Source organism: Anguilla anguilla, chromosome 11, assembly GCF_013347855.1.
Source record: "Anguilla anguilla isolate fAngAng1 chromosome 11, fAngAng1.pri, whole genome shotgun sequence".
NCBI lineage: Eukaryota > Metazoa > Chordata > Actinopteri > Anguilliformes > Anguillidae > Anguilla > Anguilla anguilla.
The window spans coordinates 2,917,378-2,930,446 of NC_049211.1; the positions used below are offsets into that span (position 1 = coordinate 2,917,378).

Here is a 13,069-nt window from a genome sequence, read left to right on the forward strand (position 1 = left end):
TGTTCAGGCAATAATGTGCCATTCAGAATAATGTGCTGAGCCTGCAGGGACAAGGGGATGCGGGTTTGATTCCAAAGTGGGGACTGAGGTTATGGCATTGAGCAAAGTACTTTCCTTTTTGATTCCAACTGTTTCAGTTAGTTAGCTGGCTCTATAAATCAGCTCAGTTCCATATATGGAGAGTGTTATCTGTGGAATGTGTATCTAATGCCCTGTAAAAGGGTATCTTGTAATCCAGCAAAGAATGACACGCGCTGCATGAGAAGGTCTATTCTCGGGGCGGTCGCACGAACTCGAAAACCCACTTCCTGCCGCGTGTGGCACGCGTGCCAGTGTCGGAAGCCACGATTCTGTGCTGGAAAAGGATGTAATTTCACGCACAGAGGTGTTCTTGTCCAGACACTTGGCAGAAAGTACCGGCCATTACATTACAGGCATTTAGCAGACGCTCTTATCCAGAGCGACTTACACAGCTTTTCCATAGCTTTTACAAACTTTTACATTATATCCATTTATACAGCTGGGTATATACTGAAGCAATGCAGGTTAAGTACTTTTGCTCAAGGGTACAACGGCGGTGTCCAACCCAGGAATCAAACCTGTGACCTTTCGGTTACAAGCCCAGTTCCTTACCCACTGTGCTACACCGCCACCCCGCACGGACATGGCCCGTTCCACGTCTCAGGGCACGCCGTGAAATTTCAGCGCGGGCATGAGTCCGTGAACGAATCGATCGGGAATATCCGAGTCCAGAAATCCCCGATCACAGACGAGCCGCGGGGGCGTTCCGGAAGCTTCTGGAAGTGCGCGTGCTGACGTGGGGAGACTGCCGCTCACGACCGACACACCCCCAGATCTCACTCAAATTTAACAGGTCGGAATACAGTATCTTCCAGTAACTGGATTATTTCACGCAGCGAAGCCAGACTGACCCCGCGCTCTGGGTGAAGGGAAAGGGGGTTTACCAGGTTGACGGTGAGCAGCCGAACAGGCGGGAAGCGATAGGACAGCGGGATGGACACCAGGCGCCCGGCGGTGATGGCCGCCCAGAAGACGCTGGCCAGGTAGCCCGCCGTCTTGTGCGCCAGCGCCATGGGAGGAGACACAGCGTAGGTGTACACAAAGCCAGCGTACGCCCCCTGGAGGATGGGAGTGGGAATGCAGGCTCAGTCAGGCGACCACGCTGAATCAGTTACACCAATCATAAACCAGGTTATTGCTGCGTGGAAAAGTGACGTTGTCCATATACAGTGAATACAAACAGCCAAACGTATAAGTGAGAGCACGTTACGATTACACTTTGATTATAGATTACTTGCATATATTTCAATATATATTTACTTCATAGTCATCTTCATACAAGATGGTGTGGGCTGAATTTATTTAAAATATTTAACGTAAATTAAATTTGCAAACATTCTGATTCTGGCTCAGGGTCGCTCACCACAATCCCGTCCGTCATGAAGAGGACCAGCCCCCCCAGAATGTGGATCCCGAAAAAAGAGGGCGGCAGGCCCCGCAAGTTATCATTCTGACAACAACTGAACAGGTCCCCGTGTCCTGGAGCGAGAGAAAGAGAGGGAGAGGGAGAGAGTAAGAGAAAAGGGGGAGAGAGAGGAGGAAAAGAAGAGAGAGAAGACAGTAGGACAAATGCACGCAGTGAAAAATATAGCTCTTTGAAATTTTCAAGCTAAGAAACAGTTATATATAATATTTACCATGAATTGTTCTTCTGTGTTTGTGTTTCTGTATGCTTCAACAATATTTAGATTTATTTCCTACAAATAAAGGCCTTCTGAATTTTAATCTGAGCCTACACCTTGTTAATCAACCTTGACCTTGATTGAGCAAGATGTTCTGTTTCAAATTATTTCATTTTTGGAAAGTCAACAGCTTTCAGAATCAAATATTCAAATAATGAAACTCCACCATTTCCTACCCCACTACAAAAACATCAGCCCTTTCTGTGAGAGCAATTCACTGTGAAAAACAATTCAAACTTAACTCACACTTTCAGGTAGTAAAATGGCTTTTTTATTACAGGTCCTTAGGCTGTCTTTCAGGGCTAAAATGCTGTTCCAGGTAATCAATTAGGGCTCTTATTGTCAAAGATATCGAACGCATTGTCTCGTCCCCAGTTCCACCAGAAAGTTATTTGCAGATACCACTTCTCCTAGATGACTTCACCTTCTTGTGTTTTAGACATTTTGCTGTATTTCAAGTAGATCATTTGAGGTAAAAATGGTAGTAAACCCCAAATAACCGCACATCTGCTGTGTCTCATTAGACTTTTCCCATGCATAAAAATCATGCCCGGACGTGCTTAGAACATAAACTTCAAACTTCAAACGCACTAGGAAAGTCTGTTGAACCTGTCTGACAATCATGCTTGAATGCCAAGGGTGTTCCTGTGCAGCACCCTAAAAATGTTTCAACGGGCTAAAGCAAAATTCAGCACCTGGTCAGATAAATCCAGGACATACTATTCAATTTACAAAAAGCCAACCACATCAGAGAAGGGCTGCGGTGAGGTGCATGAGCACACTCATTGGTCCAAGGAATACTGTGATGTCATAATACAGGGACACCACAAACCTTCTGGCTCAGGGACAGGTGTTAAGCTGCTTTCACATGACAAGAATCAAACACTGCGTTCAACGCCAAGTAAGGCGGTGACTGAACATGAAGAATCGAGTGCCGCCAGCTGTCGGAATTTGACGGCATCCACCCAGGAATGCTGTTTGTTTTGGAAAACCATAACAAGTGTAACTTGTCCCGGTACTTGTAACAAGTAGTAGGCTGTCTGCGATATAAGGCTAAATTGTGAACTCGCTTCGTGAAACTGATAATCCTGGGTTTACCCCAAAATGTTCTTCCATGTTTACATCCACCTGCTTCATACAAAGCTGTTCTGTGATTGGACGCATTACAAAAGGTCAGCTTCAAACAAGGTCAAAGTTCAAATGATTAGAACGGTGAGGACCGCAACTTGGCATTAATTCTGAACTGTGTGCTACGCTAGGCTTAGTGTTGCTGCCAAGCTGGGCATCAACGCTCCCTCCATAGGAGCTGAATGGTTTAACGCTGTGTTGAGTGTTTTGGCGCTGATCATGTGCAAGCAGCTTCAGTGTCTTTGGACAGGTGTGAGCTAGGTGTGCAAGAAATGGGAAAATTACACAAGAGCAATGATGGAAGACCTTAAGATGGCGAGGAACCGATCACATGACAAGAAAACTCAGTTTTCAGTTGCATCTTGTATAAAGCCAACAAAAAAAAAATGTTTGCCAGCAGGCCCCCATTTTGGAAAATAATAAATTAAGTGTGTTTCATTCAAGGCATCTACGGTTGTTCTATAAGAGAGGACACTGTTCATTACCTAACACGTGATAAGAGTCACTGAACAGGTGCACCAATTTAAGCTTGAGATAGTCAGATAGTCCCTTCTCTTCTAAAAGCAATGTCGACACCGCGTGCCTCATCACATGGAGATAAGGCTGAGGCAGTCCGGCCGGATTGGCTGGCCTACAGACCCTTAGGATGTCCCCCCGACCCGTTTCCCAGGGTCTGCACGGTATTCCGTCCCAGTTGCCCCACACTTACCCCCGGCATCCGCGTCCTTATCCTCGGGCTCCTGCTCCGCCCCGCCCTGGGTCTCCAGGGCCAGCTCGTCCCGGTCCAGCAGGCGGGGGTCGCTGCTGCCACACCAGGGGACCAGCCGCTCCCGGTACATCAGCACGAAAACCGCAATGGGCACGGGCAGCTGGGACAGGGGGGCAACACACAGGAGGTTAGACCCACGCATGTACCTGGGTGGGGGCAGTTAGACCCACACTCGTACTGGTGTGGGGGCAGTTAGACCCACGCTCGTACTGGTGTGGGGGCAGTTAGACCCACGCTTGTACTGGTGTGGGGGCAGTTAGACCCACACTCTGGTGTGGGAACAGTGTAAAACAGGAAGTTCAACCCACGCTCTTAATGATTTATAACACAGAGTAATACCGCTCAGACCTGTTCTTGGAGATCTACCATGTTGTAGGTTTTCACTCCAACCATAACAAAGCACACCTCACTCAACAGCTAGAGATCTCATTGAGCTGCTAATTAGTGGACTCAGGTATGCAAAATGAGTTTTGAAATCAAAACGGCTAGATCTCCAGGAACAGGGTTGAGCAGCCCTGACACAGGTAGACAGACACTCTTACTCTCCAGGTAAACCTGTCTAACAGCTGTTACTGTCTAACATGGAAATTCTGTGGCCTCAGTCACAACCAGAGGTGGAAAATCCAGATTCAGAAAGTAAAAGTCCTTCCCAGTATTTGGTTCCAACCACCTGGATTTTGCAAATACGCACAATTCTTCAACCACGAAGCATTCTTCAACAATGAGGTAGAACTAATTAGCGAGTTCATGAATGGAAGAGGAAGATGGCTGGACTTTCACTTTCTGACCGCTGGACTTTCCACCTCCGGTAACAACAATGCCACTGTTCTTCGGTATTCAAATTCTGCAGCCACAGACCAGCCGCGGTGATGAACTGATAGAACTTGACACCAGATGCGTAAGACCTCGGGCCATTCTGGCCGTCAAACTGAGTGGCATCTGTCAGGGAACACACTGCGTTCTCATACAGCAATCCTAGCATTCTACTCAATTGAGAGGCGGGGGGGGGAGGGGGTTTCAGCAATACAGTGACATTCTAGATGGTCCTGTGCTTGTCCAACAGGAAGGCCCTCTCTTGTTTCAGCAAGGCAATGCCCCCGGTCACACAGCGAGGTCCACATAGAAATGGTTTTGTTGAGAACTATTTGGAATAGCTTGACTGCCCCGCACGGAGCCCTGACCTCAACCCCACGAAACACCTTTTGGATCAACTGAAAACTGCGAGCTAGGCCTAATCGCCCAATCAGTGCCTGACCTCACTAATGCTCTTCTGGCTGAATGGACCCAAATCTCTGCAACAGCGCTCCAACATCGAGTATAAAGCCGTCCCAGAAGAGTGGAGGCTGCGGGCGCAAATCAAATTGATGGGGCAATTTGTCTGTGGTGCTCTTTATCACGGTACTAAATGAAGCTGAGAAGCGAAACCTGCCGCACGTCCAACCGAAATGCTTTCCTGGGTTTTCCTTCCTGGGTGTCCAAACCCCCCCACCCCCCCCCGACGCAGGCGGTTTCCCTCACATTTATCAGGGCCATGATCCAGAAGGCGTAGGACACGGTCCAACACCCCCCCCGCCCCACCCTCCCCCCCTCGCCCCCCAACCCCCCCGCCCCCCCTCGCCCCCCACCCCCAGGCGACGCAGGCGGTTCCCCTCACGTTTATCAGGGCCATGATCCAGAAGGCGTAGGACACGGTCCAACACCCCCCCCGCCCCCCCCCTCCCCCCCCCCACCCCCCCTCCCCCCCACCCCCCCCTCCCTCGCCCCCCACCCCCCCACCCCCAGGCGACGCAGGCGGTTTCCCTCACGTTTATCAGGGCCATGATCCAGAAGGCGTAGGACACGCTGGTGGTCACCTCCCCCTCGGTGGGCAGCGAGTACTGGGACACGTTGTGGGAGTGGCCCCCCGCGCCGGAGAGCGTGTTCCTCAGGTGGTGCATGATCTCCGTCATGTTCTCCGTCATGTTGCCGCCCACGCAGTTGGTCTCGGACAGGAAGGGGTCGGCGATCAGCGGGCTGACCAGAGCCCCGAACCCGATGAAGAAGTGCAGAGCCTGGAGGGGCAGAGGGGGGCGGGGGGAAGAAGAGAATGAGCGAGAGAAAGAGCAGGAAAACGAGTGGAACAGAAAGCCTGACGCATCAGCCGCATCGCATCGCAGCTGGGAACATGAGCCGGGCTCAACTGGGCCATTCAATAGGTGTCATTACTTTCATAATAATAAGAATCATAGCATGTGAAAATTTAAGTGTTAAGTTGGACATGCTTAGAACATAGTGGGTTGACTATTATAATAGTGGTTGTCCAACTAAACAGTTTCCCTGGGTTTCATTTCTACATGGTTGTTGTAAAGACAAAACTCAGAGGAAGTGCTTGGTTGGACGTGCTAAGCTAAGTGGTGCTATCCAGCTGACCACCCCCCAACCCCCGTCCGGACTTCGACCTTCGACCCCTGACCTGAAGGAAGACGGCGGAGTCCTTCTGGTAGATCTTGACCAGCTGGATGTTGGCGATGGTGTCGATGATGCCCATGGCCAGGCCCGCCACAGCCATGGCGACGGCCAGGAGCAGCACGTTGTGGCAGAGCGGGATGATGGCGAAGATGACCGAGATCATCAGGGAGGAGAGGAAGAGCGCCGACAGGGCGCATAGCAACCTGGAGAGAGAGAGAGGGGGAGAGTTGGGGAAGAGAGGGGGGTAGAGGGGGGGAGGGGGAAGAGAGAGAGGCAGAGAGAGAGATACAGACAGGGAGAATAGGAGGGGGAAGAGAAAAAGAAAGGGGGAAGAGAGAAGCGGGAAAAGAGAAAGATATGTAAAGAAGAGACAAGAGTGAGAGAGATAATCTCTAACTTATAATACATATAATTAAAATATAAAATGTAAAAATTATATTGCAGTTACAGGTTTATTAAAGCTTCATGGTTTATTTGTCTAAGAGAAAGAACAGACAGTCTTTCTGTCACAGACATTTAAAATGCACTTGTGGTTGAAGTCTGTGCTGATTGGCCCTAAAGCTGGCGTCTGCGACGGAACCCTGATAGCAGGTGATGGAGGAGGGGAAGGAGGTGGGGCTTCATCCCCGAAGGTGATACCTGCGACCAGGTACGAGGACGACGCGAGGTCACCTTGGCCCCAGCAGAAAGCACTGTTTACCTCAGAAGCGCTTTATCAAACCAAAAAAAACCCAGACTGAAGTCCTTTAGAAGACCTGCAACTATTTTGTCTAACCCAGAGCCTGTGAATTGGGGGGGGGGGGGGGGGCCTGAGAAAGTGCCCCCTTCGCTCAGCGAAGGTCGGTGGTGTGAAAAGGCGGGTAAAGCAAGCTGGGGGGGGGGGGGGGGGGGGGGGGGGGGGGGAGCCTCAAAAGACTTCATCTCATTTCGCTCGTCTGATATCAGCTTGGAGGTGGGGGGGGGGGTGGGGGGGTCGGAGAAATCATGTAACAGGAGCCTGGAGTCTGGGGCTGAGACTGAAAGAGTGGCGGTGGCGGCCATTTTGTTTCTTTATTCCGTCTTTTCGCCCTCGCCCTTATCAGCCCGAGAGCGGAGCGTGAGATACGGCAGCAGAGCATTCCTCCGCAGGCTCAGCGGGCACGTTTTAAAAGCTCACACAGTAAAGCCACGGTGGAACAGGTGCATTTAACCTTTTAAAGGGGGCATTTCACTTTGGTATAACACAAGTAATCTTGTGGAGCTTAACCCCACTGTACTTGCGTAGCACATAGGTTAACTAGCGGTACTAGGTTTACTAGCAGTACTAGGTTAACTAGCGGTACTACGTTAACTAGCGGTACTAGGTTTTCCAGTTCCCATTCACTGCCATTCATTTTCATGACCTCACCAAAGTAAATTGTTTTAAAGCGCAAACTAACTACAGGGGATAATATGTCGATAAAAGAGAGTACTAACGTCAAATGTTCTGAGGTTTTTTTGAATATCTGATCTGTTTTCTGTGTTTTATTGGCTTACATGAGGCTGTAAATGTGCATGCACAAGTACTTATCACATCTCAAGCCTGAATTCTTTTAACGCATTTTTTATAAAGTTAAGACCAAAAACATGTTATGAGCACCGATGTACCATGAAACAAACCTCTCGTGAAAATGAACTAATAAAGAACTGGAGCATACAGAACATAGTAACGCATTTAATCTCCATTACAGCAGGATGCTGCTCCTAGCCTCACACGCAAGCCTTCAGATGTGTGCTCAGAATGCTCAGATTCCCTGCTCACAGTTTCATCTCTTTTTTATTCTTTTTTTGCGGGGGTGCGGGGGGGGGAGGGGGGGTTCTGGGGTGAGCCTGTTTGCATGGTTCACCTATCTTCGCTGCACCTTTTCTCCCTTTGTAGTGCAGTAGCCATTCACAGCGTCCTTAATGGGGGGAGTAGGTCCATCCTTCAGAGACCCTGACAGGGGTCCCCAGTGGCTCTGTCAGTAAAGGCTTTGGCTGGGGTGCCGGTGGGGGCCTAGAGACGGACGATGTCCCTGCTCAACAACGACCGGTAATTCATTAAGGCGGGATGCAACTGATTAACCCCACCAGGGGCAGTAAGACTACAGGCCACCAAACCCCTGCCTGCAGTAGCCATGCCCCCCCCCCCCCCCCCCCCCCCCCCCAAACCCCCCATGATCGCAATCTTAAACCCCACCACCCACCCACCCCGCCCGCGGTTCGTGAACGCTATCTCTCGCTGCCCACCTACGGTTCTGGGGTTACAAGTCATGCTTGGTTACATTAGTCTTTGAGTAAGACTAATGCGGGTTGAGTAAGACTAATGCGGGTTGAGTAAGACTAATGCGGGTTGAGTAAGACTAATGCGGGTTGAGTAAGACTAATGCGGGTTGAGTAAGACTAATGCGGGTTGAGTAAGACTAATGTGGGTTTAGTAAGACTAATGCGGGTTGAGTAAAACTAATGCGGGTTGAGTAAGACTAATGAGGGTTGAGTAAGACTAATGAGGGTTGAGTAAGACTAATACAGGTTTAGTAAGACTAATGCGGTTTGAGTAAGACTAATACGGGTTTAGTAAGACTAATGCGGGTTGAGTAAGACTAATGCGGGTTGAGTAAGACTAATGAGGGTTGAGTAAGACTAATGAGGGTTGAGTAAGACTAATACAGGTTTAGTAAGACTAATGCGGTTTGAGTAAGACTAATACGGGTTTAGTAAGACTAATGCGGTTTGAGTAAGACTAATACGGGTTTAGTAAGACTAATGCGGGTTGAGTAAGACTAATACGGGTTTAGTAAGACTAATGCGGGTTGAGTAAGACTAATGAGGGTTGAGTAAGACTAATACGGGTTGAGTAAGACTAATACAGGTTTAGTGAGACTAATGCGGTTTGAGTAAGTCTAATGCGGGTTGAGTAAGACTAATGCGGGTTGAGTAAAACTAATGTGGGTTGAGTAAGACTAATGAGGGTTGAGTAAGACTAATAAGGGTTGAGTAAGACTATTACAGGTTTAGTAAGACTAATGCGGGTTTAGTAAGACTAATGAGGGTTGAGTAAGACTAATGCGGGTTGAGTAAAACTAATGTGGGTTGAGTAAGACTAATGAGGGTTGAGTAAGACTAATAAGGGTTGAGTAAGACTATTACAGGTTTAGTAAGACTAATGCGGGTTTAGTAAGACTAATGAGGGTTGAGTAAGACTAATGCCAGTTTAAGTTGGCTAATGTTCCTTCAGTTCCCACTGGTCACCCACTGCTGTCAGTGACTGACACAGCCCTCCATCAGCCTGGTGGCACCAGCCTTCTCCTTTACCACCGTGAGACCTGTAGGATGCAATTTGATTAGTTCTAGCACATTTTAGGTCATGTCATGTCAGAGGTCTATGAATGACCTGAATCACCATCCCCAATAGAAGCCTCACTTAGGTGAGGGAACCGGAAGCAAGCGGATTTCTGTTTCCCTAAAAGACGGCTGTGAAACTGGAAAATGTGCGCAAGAAGAGTGTTCGTATTTTGACTAACAAATGAGGGACGGCAGTCTGCTGCAGTCTAACAATTCCTAAAATTTGAATCAGACCTACAGGGAGTCCTGCGTGAGCTTCAAAATAAATATAATAAAAGCTTTATGTGTACCACACACTTTCCATGTACATGCCCTACCAGTGGAATAAAACATTGCTCCATTTACACACGACAAAAAAGTTGGTGTTTTCACGTTGCAAATAATAATAATAATAATAATAATAACAATAATAATAATAATAATAATAATAATAATAATAATAAAAGCTTCCACATTCGCGCAAAATAATAAATATGCTATCATAGTACATATGGATTTTTTAAAGCGCAGATTAAAATCCCAATTGTAGTACTCCAGTTGTACCCTTGAGGAAACTTCACCAGTTCAGGAAATATCTATGCGGGTAAACAGTATCAATATTTATAGTAGCACTCATTCACGGTGAGGATCATTTGTCAAACAAATCAGTATCCAAACGACTGCAATGCTGAAGTTCTATTCGGTAATACACTCTCCACGCGGTCACTTGTAAACTACGTGCGTAGGCTACGTGCAAATATGGATTCTGTCTTTTATTCTTTAAGCATTAGATTATTTAAAAGTTGAAATTTAGAGTTAGTATCATGTAAAATTGGGATTTAAAAAAAGTAGAGCCCCAATTCCGCAATCGACTGGGGCCTGGCGACACTAGGTGTGCAGATCTAGTTATGGAGGAATATTTATCTCACCTGGCCTCGGCTTTGGGAAAAGCACACTGAAATGAAGACGACACATTGCTGCGAATTAATCTTCTCTCCCACTATACTATACTTCAGTCTGGCATCTGCCAGAGGAGGACATTCGCTTAAGATAAAACACGATTTCCAATTAAAGAGCGTTGGATTCTCACACTGGAATCGCGATGAAGCCCATCGTCGACGTTTTATTTATTGTAATATCGTTCTGGAAACTGGTTGCGTGTTTGAAAAACACAATCGTCAGCTCCGTTTGCGACACGAAAATTTGTTACTGAACATGATTTTTTTTAAAAAAATCATCTTTACTTTTTAAAAATGGGAAGAAACAGGTGATGTGGTGTTACTGCATGAATTCGTGACCATGGCAATCCTGGACACCGCGCGCGCACCCCCCGCGAGCCTGCACCATCGCCACTTACGTTTTCTTGAAGGCGCCTCCGATCGTGCTGCCGATGAGCAAACAGAACTGCTGGGAAAAGAACACCCACGTTATTTCCTTCAGAGTGGACTGCGTCTGACACCGCAGGTCCAGGATCGTGGGACCGAGGAAGGCTATGCACAGTCCGAAGCTGAAGAACACGCTCCAGTACGTCAGGGTGTGCTGACAGTTCCGTTTGAAGAGAGTCCAAAGACGCTCGTCCACCAGCATTTTGGCAGGGGAGAACCTCACCGAACCCCTTGGACGTGGGCGTAGAATCCCTCTCTCCCACGGAAAGCCGGAAAGGATGCGAGAAACGCGATTGTACTGGCACAGAGCAGCTGGGTACAGTAGTCTACTTCTCAGATGGCACCCTTAGGGTCATTCCCCAGGCAGAACGAGTGGAACTTTTTTTGGCAATTCAATTACGCGATACTTAAGTTTTTTTTATTATTATAGTCAGTTAAAAGAACGCTCTTCTCAATCAAACTTGTTCTGACGGCCAAATTTAGACCTCCTTTTTTGACGCTCTCGTTTCCCGCTTCGCCACCGCCGCACTGCCACGCAGGTTCGTATGTTTTTCCGTTGGAACGGACAGGTGGACATCTCGCGGACGGCAGTTTATAAAGCAGTCCGGTCGCCTCACACCACACCCCTTAGGAAATAGGCTACTCGCTGGTAAAACTGTTATTTCTTGGTTAATGCATACAATGGAGACTCTTGCACTGATAAACTCGGGAGATTTTCTAGAACAAGTAAATAATTTCCACAAAGGAAATTCTGTCGAAAGATTGTTTGAAAACCACTCTTTTGTGTGTCATTCATTCAGATCGTCCCCCGGGAAGTTAATAAATGCAAGGTTTCTAAAATATTAGCATAATTGTTACTATTTTCACAATGCGAATGGTGTGCATCACATTTATTGAGAAGTATTATTTTCACGTCATATGTGCCGTATGTAGGCAAATAACCTGGAAGAGTCTTTCGAGTCATTGTCTGGAATCTGATCAACATTTGCGCTTTTGACTAACGATTAGAAGCCAGAGTTAATTTTTTTCTCAAACGCCGTCGGGTGAGTTCAGAAATTACATTTGCATCACATTACATTTATTTGCCCGACGCTTTTATCCAAAGCGACCTACAATAAGTGCACACCGAGGGTCGTTGGAACTACAAAACACAGGGCCGATGAGGTACAATACTCATTAAGTAGGAGTTATCCATAGCCATGAACACATTAAGTCCAGTTCATACTGTAGGCATAGGCTCGGTCAGAAAGTTATGGCAAGTCAAACTAAGAGGCATGATGCCGAGTTACAAGTATCAAGATAAGGATACAAGTGCAGTATAAACGCTGGTTGGAGATACAAGTGTGAAATGAAAGTGCTACAGGAAATCGCCCAGGCTAAGTTTATAAAGTAAAAGTAACACATTTTCATTCGAGTCAAAGTTAAGTCTGCAAGCCAAATGATTAGAACGGAAGAATTCTTCCTGGTCCAGTTTTAGCTATCTTATTTTAATTACATTTTCAAATTTTCTTTTACTTTATTGATTTTATTTATTTCGTTGCTTCCCTTTTGCGTTTGTTGTATTTCTTCTAATACTATTCAACGACTTTTTATATTCTTAATTTATCCCTTCTTTTAATTTATTGTGATGCACATTGTGCTGCACTAAGGTGTGTGAAAAGTGCTATTTAAATAAAGGATGGTGATACTAAGCTGCTGCCTCTTCTGTACAAACAGCGATATGCTCCATGTTAGATAAGACTAGGGTGGCACAGTGGGTTGCGCACAGCCTGGGCCTTTCAGTGTGGTAAATGGACTGCATTTATATAGCGCTTTTATCCAAAGCGCTTTACAATTGATGCCTCTCATTCACCAGAGCAGTTAGGGGTTAGGTGTCTTCCTCAAGGACACTTCGACACGCCCAGGGCGGGGGATCAAACCGGCAACCCTCCGACTGCCAGACAACCGCTCTTACCTCCTGACCTATGTCGCCCCCCGTATGGGCTTTGCAATGGGTAAGGTACTGGTCTTGTAACCTGAAGGTCACAGGTTTGAGTCCCAGGTAGGATACTGTCGTTGTACCATTGAGCAAGGTACTTAACCTGCACTGCTTCAGTATATATCCTGCTATATAAATGGATGCAATGTAAACACTATGTAAAAATAAAAGTTCTTCTACTTGCTCAGGATAAGAGCATTTGTAATGTAAATAGCTGTTTTTTTTTTAGAGAATTGGCTTTTGAAAGGTAGCATAATCAGGTGGGGAAAAAATCAGT

The 13,069-nt window shown here is 47.0% G+C and overlaps 1 protein-coding gene across 1 annotated transcript in view; it reads right to left on the reverse strand.

The window, feature by feature from the left end:
- Positions 1–11,424, reverse strand: part of mfsd4ab (major facilitator superfamily domain containing 4Ab) — a 14,412-nt gene extending 2,988 nt beyond the window's left edge. The window contains exons 1-6 of the mRNA XM_035381004.1: positions 10,787–11,424; positions 6,113–6,311; positions 5,466–5,711; positions 3,601–3,760; positions 1,445–1,560; positions 966–1,139 (exon numbers count right to left, since the gene is read on the reverse strand). Of these exons, the coding sequence (XP_035236895.1) occupies positions 966–1,139; positions 1,445–1,560; positions 3,601–3,760; positions 5,466–5,711; positions 6,113–6,311; positions 10,787–11,016 (1,125 nt within the window). The 5' untranslated portion in view covers positions 11,017–11,424. The remainder of the gene's footprint in view (positions 1–965; positions 1,140–1,444; positions 1,561–3,600; positions 3,761–5,465; positions 5,712–6,112; positions 6,312–10,786) is intronic.
- Positions 11,425–13,069: the final 1,645 nt, after the last annotated feature.